The 19841-nt window shown below is 40.5% G+C and overlaps 1 protein-coding gene across 4 annotated transcripts in view; it reads right to left on the bottom strand.

Moving 5' to 3' along the window:
• fbxw7 (F-box and WD repeat domain containing 7) overlaps window positions 1-19841 on the bottom strand; it is a 103834-nt gene that overhangs the window by 29541 nt on the left and 54452 nt on the right. For 3 of the 4 annotated variants that reach the window (XM_017306189.2, XM_008398591.3, XM_008398513.3), the window contains one exon: window positions 487-569. In XM_017306189.2, the coding sequence (XP_017161678.2) occupies window positions 487-569 (83 nt within the window). Of the gene's footprint in view, window positions 1-486; window positions 570-6640; window positions 7145-19841 lie in introns of those variants that run through there. The other variant, XM_008398665.3, reaches the window with a different exon arrangement.

Raw genomic sequence — 19841 nt, 5'->3', positions numbered from 1 at the left:
TACATTTATTTTCAGTCAGAGATTTCATTTGACAAACTGTGCAAGAGCACATTTCTGTGGTAGGAGGTTTCTAGAACCACTGATCCGGATCCGAACCGCAGGAGAACCTCTCCATGCTTCAGGTTCAGTCAGCTGGCAGGAAAAACTGGAAGCCAGGGGGTCAGTTTCATTATCGATTAATTTTTAATGGCACAGGGAGCCAGTTACAGCACACCGTTTACGCAGAAGTGGTTGTGTTGGGTTTGAATTTTAAAGCAGCTACATGTGATCTCATGCATTAAAGATCGAGCGCCAGAGGAACAAGCAGCAGGCAGGACGCTGTGGACGTAACCGGCCTCCCGCTGGAGGACGAACGCAGCTCCCAGAGTTCAGAACACTTGACATTTTCATTGGCACCGTTACACTGTGAGGCAGATGGCAAACAAAGGAACGGTCGGGACCTGGTGACCTCAGGAAAACGGCAGAGAGCAGGATCTCTGAGCGTACCTCGGATACTCCGGGCCTTTGCAGGGCTTTTTTCCTGAAGGGAAAGATCGGACCTCTGGGCCATGGTCCAACTTTCTCTTCATCTGAGGAGAAAAGGAGAGAAATAAAGGGAGAACGTTAGAAAACATGGCACCACTCAAGTTTATGTTCAGAAAGGAAAAAGATAAATAAATCACTTCTTTTAAAGAAGGCAGCGTTTTGAGACGTGACAAACCTTTCCACAAAATGTGAAAACTAAAAACACTTTTCATTTTGAACCTTATGATGAAGAGACAGACCAAAGTAAAGCATAAATGTGAATTACAATGTGACAATAAACACAATCATCACCATAAATAGTGGCAGCCTCGTTCTGTGGGGTTGATTTGAGACAGGGGTTACTTTCCAGAGGGGTCACAACCACGATAACGCTGCACAAAGAAGATCCTTAGATCCTTCCAACTAGCAGCTGTTAGGCTCTAGAAACTCAGTAAGTGTTCACAGCCCTGCTAGTGTTCGCACATCTCTGGTGTTTGCACAGTTTTTATTTTCCACATATTGCAAATAGCCTATTGTCTTTAAATGCATAAATGTGACGCGCAACAGAGAAAGTAGGAAGACGTCACCAGAGGACAAAAAGAGAAGACAAACAAAAATTTCAAGACAAACAATTTTCTGACAAAATAATTTTTTTTTTTTCCTACCAAATAAACGAGTTACAGTTATGAAGAATCGCTCCCACGATACTTTAAATAGCAGTTTGGGAGGTTTTGAAAAGATAAACTTTGTGTTTGAATGCAGTTCGTTTACAGAGTAAATCTGAGCCGTTTTGGGGTGTGGCGGAAACTCACAGCTGATCAACAAACTGGGTTTTATTGGCCATTCACACGCTTCTATTACTAAAGGAGTTGTGGTTATACAACGAGTTGTTATGGCAACTTCTATGACAAGGCAGTCGCTGGTCTCACCTCAGCTTCTGGATCAGAACGGGATGAAACGAAAGAATGCAGCAAAAGCGACTGCATTACATCGCTGCAGCTACCTGAAGAGGAGGAATGTTTCGGACGGGAGGCGGAGAAGCTAGAAAAAAAGCTAGCTCATTTTTTATTTTTTTTTCCCCATGAGTTTGACATTGTTGAACCAGAATTTCCCCACTGTGAGACAATAAAAGGATATTTCTATTCTACTCAGTCACAGGTACAGACAAACCAGACTGAAGAGATGTAATGGTCCAATCAAAGTCCAGACGTGAATCCAATTCAGAATCTGTAGCAAGACTTGAAAAATTCATGCTCACAGATACTCTCCATTACGTCTGACTGAACTTGAGTGACTTTGCAAAGAGAAACAACATTTTTCATCTCCAGATGAGAGATCCCCCCCAAAAATGTCTGTAGCTAGAAGACCAGCAGGTGGGATGAAGGCCGTATGAATATTTCTGAACGGGACCTTAAGAAGGCCAGGAATGTTTTTAAAGACGGAGGACTGCTTTTGCAAGTTAGAAACATTGTCAGCATTAGGTGTGAAACTGAGGACATTCAAACATCAACACCACTGCATGGACACATGTGTGTGCATTAAATTAATCTACTGGCTACAGAATACATTCTACATTTTGCTGCACCAAACAGAAACCAGATCCATGGGTAGACCAAAAGAGTCATCACTGTAAGAAAGTGCACTGTGGTTGGATGTTTCACTGTGTTTGAGTTCCCATGCTGAACATGATATCCACAAGAACAGGGAACGGTGATCCCTAAGCAACCAGACCAACAATAATTTCCAGAGGCAAACACATTCACGCCCAGATTCCAAGGGTACAGAATGTTCGTTAAATAACCACAGAATACGGCAACTCTCAGGAGGAGGGCACACGCCGCATTCTTTGGCTGTGATTCACATCGACTGCTCACAACATGATGATGATGGCTTCTTTATCATTCTTCATCACCTGCGTGTGCGTGCTGCCTCAGGTCCCCATTACAACCCACCGACTGGGCAAACAAAAGAGGCTGTGTGTGGGGCCTGGGCCAGCCAAGTTTCCTTCATCCCATGCCTGCCACTCTCCCTGGCCAGACTAACCAACACGCGAGTGATCGCCCTCCCTTCATCAGCAAGAGGAATTAGTGATCATATTCCTCTAATGTCTTGCCACAACGAGACGCAACACATGCGACCGCCTGGCCTTACTGTAATCATTTTCAATTGGTTTAGCAGAGAAACATGAACCATTTTAGGAACAACTTCATCTTTGAAGCTCAAATATGAATTCATCTCTGCTTAAGAACCACCATCCTTTATATGCCACTTTTATTTTATTGTCACTTTAAAACTACAGCATCTGAACATAAATGAAGGAACTGTGTACTTTTAGCTATTTTGTTAATGTGCTTATTAGTTACTGAACAAATAAGCACAGCTGAACAAGTTTAGAAGTATAAAATAACTTAACTTCCAATGTCCTTGATGAACACGTTACCAAATGATGACATTTTATTTTTTGAGCAGCTTCTCTTCCTCCTTGACCAAAGCAGATAAGGCCTGGAGAACTCCGACGTCAAAGTGCTAATTTTGTGCTGCCAGTCTGGTGAATTTAAGCCCCCTGTGCAGTTACTTTTCAAAATAAAAACGCGCGTCACATATCGTCACAATCTCTCCTTTTCTCAGGTGACCAATTGTCGAGGATATTAATTGTTCGTTACAGGAGCCATTAAACTGACTTCCTGTTTGCAAACCTCACTCTTTATGATTTTTGTTTAAAGACTGGAAGTGATGGAGTCATGTGACCACAGACAGCACAAGTAGCACTGTGTCGTAGCATAGCTGACCTTTACAAAGCCAAAAAAAAACAACCTTTTCTTTTCATTTTTATTTAAAATACCAAAAATACCGACTAGGACAAAGTGACTTTGGTCATCGTCAGCAATTTGTCTGTTAATTTTCGAAATTAACCAAAAATTCATGAGTTATTTTTGGTTTTTCTTCCAGGCCAACTTAGTACATTGTTAGTAGACTGGTAGCAAAACTAGCCATTGTCCACTGTGTCGCTTTCAGTTGTTTTGCCACAACCTGTGCAGGAAAACATGCATCTGTGCCAAGTCAGAGCATAATTAGATGATGGCTCATAGAAACCAGAAACCAAAAGCAACCCATGTTTCCCTTTAGAGGCAGACAATGCCATTTGGATGCAGGTTTATTATTGTGCTATTGTATTCTACTCAGGGAACAACACTGGACATTTGACTCCATGCTGTCTGGCTCTACAGTGGCATGATTACACGTCTACCTCCAGATATGTGCTTTTTTTTGTTTATCACTATAATTTAGGGAGAGAAAGATTGAGCGTCTGTTTGTGGTTTCAGCTTCCTGGGCTTACAGAAATGTTATGAACACCAAATCTAAATGTAAGATGTTTTTTTTTCCCCTCTAGAAACTCAAGCATGATATATTCAAAGGTATGAATGTTTAAAGAAGCTTCCCAAAACCTTCAAATTAAACATGTATAGTTTAGAACTTAGAATATTAATGTCCATCTTTTTAGGCCAATCGGTATAATACATAGAAACAATATATATACACACGCACGCACTGCAGGCGTCTAGAGTAACGTTTTCCACTGGTGCAGCCCAATTTCATCACAGCTTTACAGGCTCACTTTTAAATCACTGCTCATAAAAGCAATTTTCACTTGAAAATGATAAATTCATCTTCTAAACAAAGTGTTTTTGGAATCCAGTTTTAACAAGTTTAGACCACAACAAATGACAAGAAACCAAACCTGTGTGTAAATGATTACACATAATGTCCTGTAGGTTAAAGGTTTCCTGCTCCACTTATTTCAGTTTTTTCTTATTTCTCCTCAAAATTCATCTCATGCATGCAAAAGTGGGGAGTATTACTAGAAAAACGTCCAGTTAATTGATGAAGAAAAATTTACAGAAACATCTCAGGGAGTTTCTAAGCTGGATCAGGTGTGTAACCTATGTCAGACTTAATTTAAGACGGTGTAATTAGGGTGAGTTATTAGATATCTAGGGTAGCAAATAAGACCCAAAAGCCTTGTTCTTAGAGTGGTGATCTCACTGCATCGGCAGTTCAGTAGCCAAGGAGAGCCTGGGTGTGTGTATGCATGCGGAGGGTGTGTGTTTGTGTGTGGTATTGTTTTGTGTGTGTGTTTCAGAGTGAGACAGGAGAGAAGAAAAAAAAAAGAGGGTGTACTGGTTGGGTTGAGAATATGTGCCTCTGTGAGAAAACCTGAAACTGGACATCAGCACAGGAAAGAAGAGTAGAAAAAGCTTGTTGTGCTAACGAGACTGAGAGAACGCAGTGTTTGGAAATCACTACGAACGTGTCGCTCCTCTTCCCTCCCCCTTCATCACCGCTGGGTTCCCTCTCTTCTGCCCGACCCAATAAAGAACCACGGGATGGATACAAAGAGGGTTAACGGCGTTCTCAGAGAAGCAACCACTCTCAGGGATTGTGGGCATTTTCATTAAGGCAGCATGTAGAACAGTTCTGTTCAAAAATAGTTTAAAAAAATAGAGCTAGAACAACGGAACCCACTCAAATCTAAACTATGATTTTCAAAAACCACAATGGAAACCAAACAGAAGAGAATAAATATTCAAACTAACATCACTGTTAGACACTTCACGTTCAGGGCTTTCCTGAAGGAAAGCAAAGTCTGGCAAAGTTAAGCTTTGAGGTTCTTAGCACACAAAAAACTGCTCAAGCACAAGTACTTTTCAATCCAACATGAGGAAAAAAAGTGGTTCATTGATAATCATGCATGAAAGTATATGGAAAAGTGGTTGGAAAAACACAGGAAAAGTGATTGACGTTCCTGTCTTGACACATTTAATAGGAGAACCGATCTAACCTGCTGATCAGATCTGAGGATTTGCAGTGCACAAAAAAAAATCTGCCCCCGATTTCCTTCATGTTGGGAGATCGGTGATCAGCCAAAACATGAAGTCAATGTTATCCACTGATCTTATCTACCTCAGCAAAGGTCTAAAAATCAACCACTGTTCTCGTTTGTTCTGCTGTGAGAGGTTTTACTGACACACCCACCAGGTCAAGTCTGCACGTTCTGACAGTCACCAACTCTTTTGCCAGCTCAGCGATTTTCTTGCTATATTTAGCAAAGTTTCAAACAAAAAAAATATCGGTCAAAATCGGTATCAGCAATCAGCCAGAAAACTGCAATCGGTTCACTGCTACTAAGGATCACCATCTCCAGGTGGTTGATTAGAGCACAGTGAGCAAATATTTTCCACTATAAAAATCACTTCCTACTATGAGATTTTTATCTCAATGATTATTTGGACCAAATGAAAAGTCTCTAAAGAACAGAGCTAGAAATTGAATATAAATGATCTACTTTATTTAGATCACAGCACGGTTAATGTAATACTTAGCAGCTTGGATGGTGTGTCACCATTTAAATGAGCTCCAGTAACACAGGAAGCATCTTTGAGGAGGTTCTAGCTCAACCCGGTCTGACACAGTGACCCATTATCTGTGCTGTGGAGCCTCAGGCGAGGAGCACCATGTCAGGGAAGAGGCAGAGGCGCGCCGATCACATGCACACATCTCCAGCAATCACTTCGCTCAGAGGAAGATGAGCAGTGCTGCATAACATCTAATTATGATAACCCTGCAAGCTGGCCTGCAGGCGGACAGGCTGTTTGTCAGCTCCCTGTTTCCAACTTATTATTAAAAAGTCTAATTTTACAAAAGCAGAGCTAGCGGTTCGGTCTGCTGTGTGTCGGTTGGATGTGGCTTGGAAATGCATCCAGGTGGTTTAAGAAAGGCAGAACAGCAGCTCATGTGCAGAGCTGCTCTCGTGTGTGAAAAAAATCTAGATATTTCTCCAGAAATATTGGTGAATAATAATAATTTTTAAAAAATCCAACCATTATTAGCATTTCTAACATCGTTCTCCAAACCATATGGGAGCAGAGGCTTTAATTCACTACAGCTGAAGTTAAGAGAGACGAAGAAGAGGACAAATCACAGCGATGCAGTGAAGCAGTGACCGGTGCCCGCCGTGCCCCGTGATAATATGAAGGCCCCGGCAGTTAGAGAGCCGCCCCTGAGGAGGAGAGGGGGAGGTGGGGGTCCGTCACACCGCGACTCTTCCTCTGCAGCGGCCGGAGCCGACCATACTCACTTTGTAGAAAATCATCTTTAAAGTGCCGTAGAACCCCATCCTTAGAGCCGGGGTGTGTTTCCTTCCTTTCCTCCTCAGTGACGGTTGGTGAAGTCCAAATGTGCGAGCTGGCGGGGGAGCGAGGGCAGCGGCGGACTGTCAGGTAAATCCGCCTCTGGTAAGAACATGCTCGGGCACGTCACCGGACTGGCTCGGCTGCAGCAGATTCCCACGGTGAGGACGTCCAGAGGAGAAGGGGAGGAGGAAGGGGGGTTGAAAAGGAGAAAAGGTCCGCCGTGTTGCTTCAATTTAACCGGGAGAGAAGGGAGATTGGGGGGAAAGTGGTGGGCGAACAATACGATGATCCCGGAGGCTCGCGAGCTGCGACCGAGCAGCCTCTGCGTTCAGGGGAGGGAACAGATGAGAGAGACACAGAGAGAGAGAGAGAGAGAGAGAGAGAGAGAGACGGTAGGAAAACTGGGGGGAGGAGAGGACGGAGCGTCAGAGCGCAAAGCAGTGACTCTTCCTCTTCTTCCTCCCTACAGGATGGGATTACAGCCTCCCCGGTGGAGGCGGCAGGAATGGTGCAGTCCTACGTCTCCTCAGCAGCACCGTGTGCGGCGCATCCTCTGCTGATAGGGGGGGTTATGCAGAGCAGAGGAGAGCAGGGGGAGGCTGCAGGGTGGGGTACGGTCTGCTCGCAAAGGCTTCACTTGTTGCGAACCGCAGCGAACACACAACCCCAGTGGCTTCATGGCTCTGCTTCAACCGGTCCGCATCACACCGATGGATCCACATATGAAGATCACGTCTCAAAACATCATCCTCTCAGCCACACTGACGACGCACAACATTATGACCACTGGCAGGGGAAGTGATTAAAGGGGTAGCAATTTGTGTTTTCCAGGCACATTGGGCTATAAAATAGCTATCAAGTAACTGTGTTACCTTAAATTGTTATAAAAATGCTATAAATATCAAATATGACTGGAAAGAAATTTTACTTAGTAATTTTATTCCTTGAAATTGGGCCTCTGTCTCTTTAAAACTCCGCTTTCTGAAACTCCGCCTTCAGGAAATCATCACAACATGGCTCCCCTGTTAACATCTTTAACAACATTTTTACCAGCGTTTCACTGAGAAGCAGCTCATATAGATGAGCTCAACAGTTCCACCAGGTGTTTGCCAATTGCTGCTGGCTAGTCTGAAGGAGCTGAATGGGGAGCAAGCAGGAAAGCTTGCAAAATGCAGTTAATAGTATCTCAAAGCTGGAACTATGTTCCTCTAAGCGTCTTGCACGCTGAATAGTTGCCACGGGAGATTAAAGGATTTCTTACACATGAATCAAAGAATCAAAGCAACACACCATGCATGTTTTTGATGATGGAATAACATTATAACATGATGTAAAGCTAAAAAAAAAGTAGACTACATAATGATTATGGCGCATGTTTGCGACAACAGCAAATTAATATTTTGTGCTGAAATTCTTGGATCAAAAGCAGAGAAAAGGGGGAAGTTACAAGAATGTGAGCAAGTTTAACAAGGACCAAACTGCCCTCAGCTGGGTCAGAGTTCCTGGGGAATGTTCCCAGTCTGCTGAGATCACCAACTATCAAAAGTAGCCCAAGAATGGAAGATGGCTGAACTGGTGAGAATGGACACTGAGCTTCACAACTGGATCAAGGATCGGTGGATGAAGGGGATCTGGTTTAATGGATCATGTTTTCTCTACAGTCAGCCAATGACTCCATGGGTCATATCTGATAGATGTAGTCTGTACTGCCTTCTGTCAGAACAGCAGTGAGTGAAATTCCAAATGATGATCCACGACTGACTGAGCACCGCCTGTAGCCCAACGTCAACTACAGCAGCCGAAGGGAAAAATATCACAACCTGGAGTTGGCAGCTTATATTTATGGCGATGCAAGCTGTCACAAACTTGGACATTTTCTCCCATCAAGCCAACCACCAGTGAGGGGTTTGCTTTGACCTTTATGTAGGAGCATATAAACAGGGAGGAATAAATAAACAAAGTCCACGAAAACATTTAGTGTCCATTTCAAGGTTTATTCACACCAGGAAAGCCCTTTGGTTTGGACCAGAAGCAGACTTTTTTTCTTTCATGCCTGATGGTGACAGGTTTAAAAAGATGCAGCCTTCCGAAGCCAAACAGTCATGTGACTTTTTTATGTTCATATTTGATCACACCTTTCATATAATGGGGCAGACCACCTGAGGGACACCCTTCCTGCTTCGGTATATGTCACTCCACTACTCGCGGAGTGACATATACCATGACCATTTTGTTTTAACAAAATGGTCATGGAGAGAGCACCACATTTTTCTGCAGACATCCTCCTCGGTGAACGACATTACAATTTCCATTCAGAAGTTAACCTAACCATTCACCAGACGAATTTTAATAGGAGTTATTTAGTGAAGAATCACACAAATGTACATAATTTCTCACCGCGTCAGATAAATGTTCTTCAAAAGTCACCATGGCTCCTGCAGGTACTAAAACCGGATAGGGAAGCGGACTAGTTGAAGTGAAATGCCAGACAGCATTTCAGTATAAAGCACAGCAACAAACTTCTGACTAATCACACCACATTTTGCACAGAGCTTTGTCGAAATAGTATGACCAGGGCCTGGTGTTGAGTGCGACAAGCGAATGCATGCCTGCGAACACAATGACACAACTTTCATCAAGCACTTACATCAATGAGAAGTGATTTCAGCACTTCGCATGAAGTATGTTGGAGTCTTTAAAGGCTTCGATAGACCAGTCTACCTACCTGCTTAAACTGAATCACATTCAATATTTCCTTCTTTTGAATTCATAAAGAATTAGCAAGGGAAGGACTTAATTCAGAGGTGATGGAACACAGAGTTCTCAAGCACCGCTTGCTGACACCAGTAGCTGCTGAGTGACTTGGAGTTGGAGGTTCACATCTAGCAGCAGTCTAAAATTTGAAATGGGCCACTATTCAACAGACTTTTATTTTGTTAGTGAAGTCCCACCCTTCTTCCATTATGCTTGTGAAATGCTAATTTTTTACTAGAAGGTGAAGGAATGGATGTCGTTCGAGGGGCACAAAGGTTTAGTGGAACTTCAGTTGTGAAAGAGCTGGGGGAGTCATGAGATGTTTAAGTGTATGAAACAGAGTTTGGGGTCTTTGTGTGTTTTAATGGGGCTCTGCTGATGAAGCCCCTCTTGATGGTCTACATCGCTGCAACCTTTACACAGCACTCTGGAATGCTTGGCATGCGAGGGAAGTGCGACTGTGGCCTTTAGATCGGCCGTCACTCTTTTTCTACTGGTTAGTGAACCATGGCTGTGTCCTGGGATGTTTTCCATATTTTGCATGATGTTGGATTAATGCTATTTTTGTGTATTGTTATTTTTATGGGACTGTAGAAGGAAACTACAGGGCAGGTGTATTGTGTGTAAAACTAAATCAAGTTATCTTAAATCAGGCAAATTCAGGTGAACATCCTCATTAAACACTTGCTGCAGTATTTGAACAGCCGCAGGTGTATAAATATAAACTTGCTACAGAGTGGTGCAGGGGATAGCTTGTGGGTAAATGCAAATACCGTCTCGTTTGACTGCACACACAAAGACAACGTCAATGTCAATATTTCTGTATTGTGACTTAGACTAATTAGCTTTGGAGAAAATTTAAAGAAAAAGACCTTTGTATGCTCTCCTGTTGGAGTGCTTACAGTCAAATATTTGCAGTTTTACTTCCTATCCATAATCTATCAGAATTAGATGAGACTTCCAACACTGCCACAGAGGTAAATGTGTAACATATGCAGATGTATACTAAAAACCTAGACAGTGTTAAATGACTTAAGGATGAATATAGTGTGGATTGTTTGACCAGTGAGTCCTTATAAAAAGCAGATAACTACATAAACGTATACTACGCACAATAAACATCGTTACTTAAGCACTTATGCTAACATTTTGCAGGTGTTTAGTCTATATTCTTGAGAATAAATAAAAGGGCATATAGTGGCATTTTATAGAACAATTAAGTAGCTATTTATTATTATAAAATGCTGTATATGACATTTTTATTCATTTAAAATTTTTTTTTTACAAATTTTACTTTGTAATGTAACGCCGTGAATTTGGGCCTGTCTCTTTAAAACTTGGTGCCTTTCTGAAACTCCACCTTTAGGAAGTCATCACAACATGACTCCTCTATTAACAAAATTTTTTTTTACCAGCGTTGCTCTGTGAAGCAGCTCCTACAATGAGCTCAGCAGATGCGCAGTTCCACCAGGTGGAACTCTGCAGTCCGAAACATCATCCTCCACCTAGTCATTGAGTTCAATGTGAGAAATTTTGGAAGCGGATTTTTTAAAAAGCTAAATAATCAATAAGCTCTATGGAAACACAGACTAAATATGTTATTGTTAGCCTAGCATTAGAAAAAAAGATATAAATTCATTAGACTGCAGCTGGATGCCAATTCAAAAATGAAATTAGAAATGTAAGGTTGTAGTCAGCGTCAGAAACCCTCCCACAAATAATGATGCAGTAAATAAACTGTAGACCAGTGTTTTTCAACCTTTTTTAGCCCAGTGCCCCCTAGCCTTTATCCAGGTCCCTCACCGCCCCACACCAAAGAATTTGTAGGATATTTTGCACTGACCATTATTTTATTATTAATATTACTATCACTATTGAAGATGTTTTGATTTTTATGCTTGTTTCTGTATTTATCATCAAAAATAATTTCCCAGAGAACAAAAAAGACATGGGAATAGAAATTATTTTCACTGGTGTCTACGAAAAATGCAATGAACATTCAAGTTAAAACATTCAACATTCAAGTTGGTAGGCCTAACAGCAGCCAATCAGAGTGGAAAAAATATTCTTATTCTGTGCCATTTTCTAGTTGTTAAATATTCCACAGAATGACCAGATAAAAGATGTTCAACATGCCAGTTTAAACTCTGAACTATTTGCAAAACGACTGAGCTCTGCAACATTAAAACATGGATAGAACTGTAACTACATTAATCATAGCTCTTCTTCTCTTCAGTGTTTCTGTGAGTTTCTGGTGGTGCAGCTCTGTGCTGCCTTCAGGAGAATGGGACATCAGAGTATCATCCATAAAACCTCACCCACATGAAAAGCTCCGGTGCAAACCGGAGCTTTCAGTGGAAAAATAAAAGTTCCAGATAGTTTTAGTGCCATACAAATGTGAGACAGAAACATGGATTATATCTTTATATAGACCCGTCTATTGATTTATAGATTAAAAGTTTTACTGGACAGAAATTACAAAGAACAAATCTGGTTCTTGATCAAATCCTCATGAGTCAAATTGAAAGTGTCATGGAGTCATCAGCCTCATGACATTAACACTGACATGAAAAATAATATTGAAGAAAAAAAAATATAAAATCTAATTAAAAACATAAATAAATGATAAGTTCTTTACTGTTATGGTCTGTAAGATATATTTATTCTCAGTATTAGATATGGTCTCAACAAACCCATATTTCAACAATATTATTTTACCTTTTATCTGGAAATAGTGTCTGTTTATTCTTGCCATACAGTCCTCTGTATTAATTATTGATCGAAAGGTCTTGCCATACCAGTTTATTCCTCTGTATTTATTTTAGTTTCTTAGTTAATTCTTGCATTTTGTTCTTCATTCATTTCCATTTAGTTTCCTTTGATAAGTATTATCCTCTCTTGGTTTATTGCTATGTCCACTTTAGTTTCTTTCAGGTTGCTACATTTATTTTATCGTTAATTGACCATCAGTAATCTCATCACCTGCTGCGCCGCCTAATCGTCATGTGTTTCACATCATGTGTTGATTTTTCACTGTTCAGCGTCGGATTCTCTGTTTTTATGCCATAATTCACATCTAGTTCGTCGCTCTGTTTTATGTCCCGCTTCTCCTGTTTCAGAGTTTGCGCAATGTGCGCGTCGTTTTTTTTTGGTTTTTTTTTAACCCCCTAAGGTGCAGGGCGGTCGGGAAGCGTATTGATGGGAAAAGGGCAGACTGACATAAACCTTTTAAAACAACAAAAACAATTTCGGTATTCTGATTATTGAAATTTAAAAGTGCTGTGGTACCGTTGTTCTATCACACCCGTTTCATACCGGACTTCTTACAGCACCGGTGTTAACGCTATAAAATGAATGCCCTCTATTGAGGTATCACCCATGGAGGGATTTCTTTATTGAAATGGGTTCATTTTTCAGAGGGATACTAAGTGAGGGTATAGTGATTTTAGTAATTACATGTTTATAAGAGCGATTTTCTGTTGTTCTTCCATGGAAGTGGGCAGCTTTCAAATGGAAATAAAGCACTTTTTAATATAAGTTGCAGCTTAACATGATCACAGAACTGGCCAAACATATGTACAAAAATACCAGACAAAGTGAATCACAGCAACGTCATCAGCCGGTGTAACGCTGAACTGATGCGGTGAAGGTACTAGGAGCATGACCACGAAGCTGCGCCAAAAGCTACACTGAATAGAAGAGCTGCCATCGATACAGTTGCAGCCAAGCATGATTTAATGTTACACAATACAGTTTTAGCAAGTTGCTCAAAGTCTAAACTGGCATTGTTGTGCATTTAAAGGCGTCAAGTTTACCTTCAACCAAACGCCCCCCAAAGGAATCCCAGCGCCCCCCTTTTGAAAAAATTTCTGCCAGCGCCCCCGCCGTCCTCTGAACGCCCCTGGGGGGCGGTACCGCCCACGTTGAGAACCGCTACTGTAGACCATGTAAAACTATAAAAATAATACATTACTACTGCTAAGTTTTTAAGTCAATCATTTGAAATAAGATGGACTCTGGTACCAGCAAGAACATATTCCCACAGAATCCAGATTAGTGACACACAATCCTGATCATAGCTGTTGGGTCTTTCAACGTGACTCCTCCCTCCAAACCCACCTTAAAAGTCCTGTCACAAGGTGTCACTGATGTTCAGTGAGAGTCTTTATTCGGATCTAAAATGTGTGCACAGCGGAGATATTTTACCAGAAAAGTAAGTAGGCGGATACAACTTTGTTTTGACATGTTTTACACCACCAGGCCCCCTCATGCTGTCATACGCTGCTGTCTGCTCACCTTCAGCTTAAAAGCATCACCCAGAAAACAGCCCAAATATAGCAGAAAGAAACAAAGCAGGAGACCTGGAGGCTGAAGAATGAAAGGTTTGTAAATCAATATTCTTTGAGCCTTTTGACTGTTTTCAAAGTTTTCTTCCAGCACAAAAGAGAAGCAAAGTTTTATTTAATATTTATGCAACAGATATGACTTTTTCACTTCTGTACAACTTGAGCAGACGCATGTCGGCTAAAACCAGGGGTGGACAGTAATGGAGTATGTCTAATTGAGTGCTGTACTTAAAGGGGCAGTGTTGCATAAAATCAACCTTTTTAAACTTCACACCACATAATGTTATTCTCTCATTAAAAACAAACCTGGAGGGTTGTCTTGATTATTCCATGCTTTTTTTGATAAATCCTTTAATCTCCTGTGGCAACCATTCAGAAATGCAAAACGCCTGGGTGGACCTAGCTCGGACAAAGTTCCCCCTCGGAGCTGCAGTTTCCAAGCTTCTACCTCACAGAGGAGACCTCCCTGCTACTACCCCATTCAGCTCCTTCAGACTAACCAGAAGCAATTATCAAACACCTGGTGGAACTATGCATCTGCTGAGCATACAATAATTATATAACATAAAACAATACAACAATTTTTATAACAATTGAAGTCAACAGTTACTTGACTGTGCTATAAAATGGCATTATATCCCTGGAAAAAGGATAATATTACCCACGGAGTAGATTTTTTGAGTGTCTTCTGACCGCTTTGAGCTTCAGTTTTTATTTAGATTGAAGCCTGTTGTGAATGCTAAGCCTAGAGACCATGATCACCGATGCCAGTGAATAAACAGTTTTCCAGAAACAGTAAGTTGTTTCTCCGCCATTAGCACACTGTGCAGCACGTACACGAGGTTCACTGACAGCGCTAAGGCCCTCCTCCTGGCTCTGATTGGTTGTTTCTGACCAGGGTGGTGCATTTCTTCAGCGACAATAGTGGTTCAGGTAGGAGTTGGAGGAGCTTTATTTTTTTCACAGACCATCTGTCTCACACTATACTATTACAACATAGTGACGGTTTTATGCAAAAAAAAAAAACATTTGTTATAAAAGTTTCATACTCCACCTTTAAGGAAACTTGAGCTCCTTATTTTTGCCTTATTAAAGTTATTACAATGCCACAATCCCAGCTGTTCCCGGCAGCAGATGACAGCAGTATTATCAGCTGCATGCCCCGGTAGTCTTGCCAGGATGGGAGAACAATGACTGGGAGAGCTGATTAAGATGGACACTGCCTCGTTAGCTTCCTCAATGTGGTCATTTTGCAGCAGCAGAAGTAATGAAGTACAAGAAATCAATGACTGGGTTTGAGTGGCTTTTCTGCTAAATGATGCCCTCGGTCATGATGCTGACGAGCCACAAGCGTCACGCTGAAACAGTAAAGGAGCGGGGTGACGCAGCAGTTCAGTGTAAGAGGCTCGGTGGAGACTAAAAGATGCTTCAGAGAGAAAAGAGTGACCCGCTTCAGCTCACCGCATCTGAGAGAAACCAGGAGAGCGGTCAGAAAGCTTTTCAGGACCACTGGACTCAGACCTGTACTTGCACAACAAGGAAATGTCAAAATGGAGGAAATGGAAAATGTTTCACTTAAGTCTGGAAAACTTTGAAATCTTTCTATTAAATACCATTCTAACAGACTTCAAGGTAAAATCAAATAAATATCCACCTTAAAGTGAAATACTGGAAATGCAAATATTTCAATATGTAGTGACTTGATTCAGATTTTTAGGGTCCTGATTTGATTCAGAAACCAATTTTCCTCTTCAAATGATGTACTGTAGATATTCTGTTTAAGTGACTGACTTACTGAAGGTGGCACTTCAGAAATAGCAGGTTTTTAAAGAGACAGAGACCTAATTTCTAAGGGTTCATTTACAAAGTCAAATGTCCTTTAAATCATATTTAATATGTATAGCATTTTTGTAATAATTGAAAGTAACAGTTACTTGATTGTGCTATAAAATGGCAATATAAAATGCATACTGTCCCTTTGAAAGAATTCTATAAGAAATTGATACAGCATAGAACCTATTAGTTTATATTTGAATAAATACACGTTTGTGCATATAATTCTTTAACTTGAATTACTAGTATTAGGTTAGCTCTGTTGGCTGGCTTTATCTTAAATAAAAAGATATCAAAGAATTATTCCAAATATATGCAGTGAACGAGACAGCGTTCTATGGTGGCCAAGTGGATGAGTAACACGATGTGGAGAATACTCACAAGTAGGAGCATTAAAGACGTACAACTTAAACGCATTTTAAAATCCATATTTGCGCATTTTGAATCAATTCAGAATTTACAGAACTAGGAATCAATTTTCTTCCGCATGAGTTGCTGATAGTACAGGTGCAAACAGTCTTCCTTGCTCCTCCATTTCACCCTCTCACCTGATAGGTGGGGTTTGAGCAGTCTGTTGTTTAGAAGAAAAGATGATTGCAAAGAAGTGTCTGACAAGCCAGATGAAACTCAGCCAGAGCTGGCAGAAACATTTACACAGAAACAAAATGACGTCTTTAATCATCCAGAATTTCTACTCTGCATCCCAGATGAGGCAAAGTGAGCTTATTAGTCACTACGAGGTGTTCCCGTCGTCTCTAGACCCAGATCTGCTTTCAAGGAGCTCACAGTGTGTTGGGATTAGCATCCACAGCCCAACTGTTTTAGTATTATTCACTCCTTCTGGTGTTATTCTGTGTACAAGATAATCCACACTTCCAGTTGCTCCCTAATCCAGCAAAATTCTACTGTTAAAAATATATTTTCTTTTATTTTTATGAACATACATCAGGGAGATGGTCGCTCATACTGAGCCAGGTTGTGGTTCTGTTGGAGGATTCTTCCTGTTAAAGGGATGTTTTCCCTTTGCACTGTCGCAATATGAGGGATTGCTGAGAAAGGGTTGGTCATTTATCGTATGTTTTATCATTGATTGTGAAAATTTCTTTTAAGGTTTTGATTCCATATTGCTTCGATAAATTTTAATTATTGAAGTTTTAAAAAAGGACATTATTGGAAACATTTTTACTATTTTCTCCATCGTTAGTTCCACAAGAGATGCTTTAATTATAACAAAAGGCACTGGAAGCAGTTTTGACTGAGAGTATGCTTTGCTCCAATCCTTTCCATCTCCAACTCATTTCAGTTTGAACAAACTCACAGAGTCCTCCAAAAGCACGCACGCACGCACGCACGCACGCACGCACGCACGCACGCACGCACGCACGCACGCGTTTCCTGACTCCCAGTTGGAATGGGAGAACCCTCCAGAGGCCGGAGGGTTGTTTGTTTACTGCTTCTATTTGCTTATGTCTTGTGCTTTAAATAATTCAGAAAAATTGTCAATGTTTCTCCCAAAAGACTGAAACATGTGGGACAGATACTCACTCATACAACCAGCACAGCACAGCAGTTCCTCTGGTATGGGCTGATATTAATATGCCACTGAGTGACTGACTGCTGAGTTTTATTCAGAGCATAAATTAAACATGCAGCTTTTAAAAAGCAGGATAAAGTTCTGTTTAAACAGTGGATACATGCAGATCAGGGATAAGCTGGTTATATCTATGCAAACAAAAGGTTTTAAAAAATTAAAGCCAAACTGTTTCTACGGTTTAAATAAATACCAGAAAAAAAGTTTAAACGTTTGGGTCAATACAGCTCCTTTGGACTAGCCAGCAGCAATTAGCTAACACCTGCTGGAACTATGCATCTACTGAGCTCATTATAGGAACCACTTCTCAGAGAAACACTGGTAAAAATGTTGTTAAAGGGTTAATAGAGCAGCCATGTTGTGATGACTTCCTGAAGGCGGTGTTTCAGAAAGAGCTAGAGTTCTTAAAGAGACAGAGGCCCAATTTCAAGGTGTTCACAAAATAAAATTTCTTTTAAGGTATATTTACAATACTCAACATTTTCTATAACAACTGAAGATAATAGTTACTTGATTGTGCTATAAAATGATACTATGTGACTGGAAAACCCATAATACTGCCCCTTTAAAAGCATCTTTCCAAAATTTGAGGATGATCCTCTATTTACGTTTCCCATTAACAGGAGAAGGTTTTATCAGCCAACTGGTCAACTTTAATCCTCCCATGAGTGGATTTAACACGTTCTGAAAAGAAACCACAGCATGAGGGGTTACCTGAACCACAGTAACTTTTCCAGCTGCTTGTCCCGACACACTCTACTTTGGATACAAACAGAAACATGAGTGGGTGTTTGACAGTGGAGATTACGTTTCTCATAGTGGCTAAAATGTATTTTTAATGGGTTTTAGATATGATGAGGTGCAGTGTTGGGTGCGGGACATTCAGGAACTTTCATGTGAGCTCATGATGTTCAACAGATTTCAGGCCAAGAGCCACTTCTAACTTTTAAGGTTTTCAGAATCTGGAATTTGAACGCAACACATCAAAAACCCGTCTGAAACTCGGGCTTCTCCGTGTTGCTTATTTTATCAACATATAATTTGATTAAAATGTGAGTTTTAAAAAATAATTAGAATAGAGAGCCTTTACCGTCACTGCACTGAAACAGTACAACAAATATTGAAAAATGCCACTAAATAGTACTGATAGGCATTGAATGACATAATTAAAACTCATTTCAAATGATATGCAAATGGAAAAAATGGAAGAATTAAAAAAAATAGAAGTTCTGGATGTTACGACTCTACCCCGTCTGCCAGAAGGTAACAGTTTGAACAGAAAATTAACAACGGACCCTGAAATGATTTCAATTTAACATTTTAATGGAGCCTCACCTCTAGATGCATGTCTAAACTCTGATGTGGGAATTATTAAACCCAACTGACCAGAGCTCCAGGTGCAGGTCTGGAAACCACCAATAAATTGTGTTGATAAGGACACTACGCACCATGGATTTAATATAAAAACAATAAACCACAAGAAGTGTAGTATAGTGTTTATTACTGCAACTAATAGTAGCTGGATTTCTATGCTGGGTTTGGTGACAAACCTCTGTCTATATTACACATTTCACTTCATCTTTCTGACTCCAAAGTCAGAAAAATCTCCCTTTTAGGGTGTTGGGTTCATATTCACATGTTTGGATGCAATGTTGAGCATTTCTAATCTTCACACTATGCTGCAGGAAAGGTGATTTTTGGGGCAAAGCGTGGCACAGCGGTCAGAGTGGGCACCCGGTATGCTGGCGCTACAGACTTCAACGTGGCACATATCTCCTATAGTACAGCACCTTGAAATGGACTCTATTAAACATTTTAATGGAGTCTCACTACAAGATGTAGTCCAGGAGATGTGTTTGCATGTATTGTCCATAGCAGGGTTAGAATAGTTTTGGGTTTTTCATTATAGTTTAGTTTTATTTCGTTGTGATTTTTGTCAAATTCAGTACGTTTCAATTAGTTTTTAGAGCGTGATTGCTAGTTTTTCTTAGTTATTACTTAAAAAATGCTCAGTTTTAGTTTAGTTTTTGTTATAGTAGTAGTTTGTTTTTTCACACTTAGGTTCATTTTTAGGTGCAGAATTCAAAAAGGTCAAAATATTGTTTTGTGATTATGTATAGATAGATGTACCGATTCACTGGGTAATGAATACTCAGCAGAAGATACAATTAAAAAAAAGTTTTCTCCCAAATTTGCTGTTGCCATTTTGCGGACTAGAATAGGTGCCACCATGAGGAGTATGGAGGACCGTAATTTGCCAACAGCTGGCATAGTTTATTAGCCTTTCACGTCAGTTCGAAAAGCCAATAAGCAGATTCATAAACACAAAAACATAGAATATTATATCTAGAAATTCTGTATGTTTTAGTTATTATCATAAATACATGATACAGTTCCAGTTGGTCAAAGTTTTTTCCCCATTAACCGACGTTTTTATTTACTTCAGTTAACAAAAAAGTTCCCTCAATTTCAATTTTGGTTATTTCACCAATTTTAGCTAATTATAATAATTTAGGCACAGAAATGACCAGCCTGAATGATTTTTTTACTTGGTTCGGTTAGTGAAGAAATTGTTTTACAACACCACAGCAACAAAACCTTTACTGCTCAATATTTCCCTGC

The sequence above is a fragment of the Poecilia reticulata genome, chromosome 1 (assembly GCF_904066995.2).
Source record: "Poecilia reticulata chromosome 1, P_reticulata-male-v2, whole genome shotgun sequence".
NCBI classification, from domain to species: domain Eukaryota; kingdom Metazoa; phylum Chordata; class Actinopteri; order Cyprinodontiformes; family Poeciliidae; genus Poecilia; species Poecilia reticulata.
The sequence above is the reverse complement of the archived record's forward strand: the minus strand, read 5'-3'. Positions and strand labels throughout refer to the sequence as shown.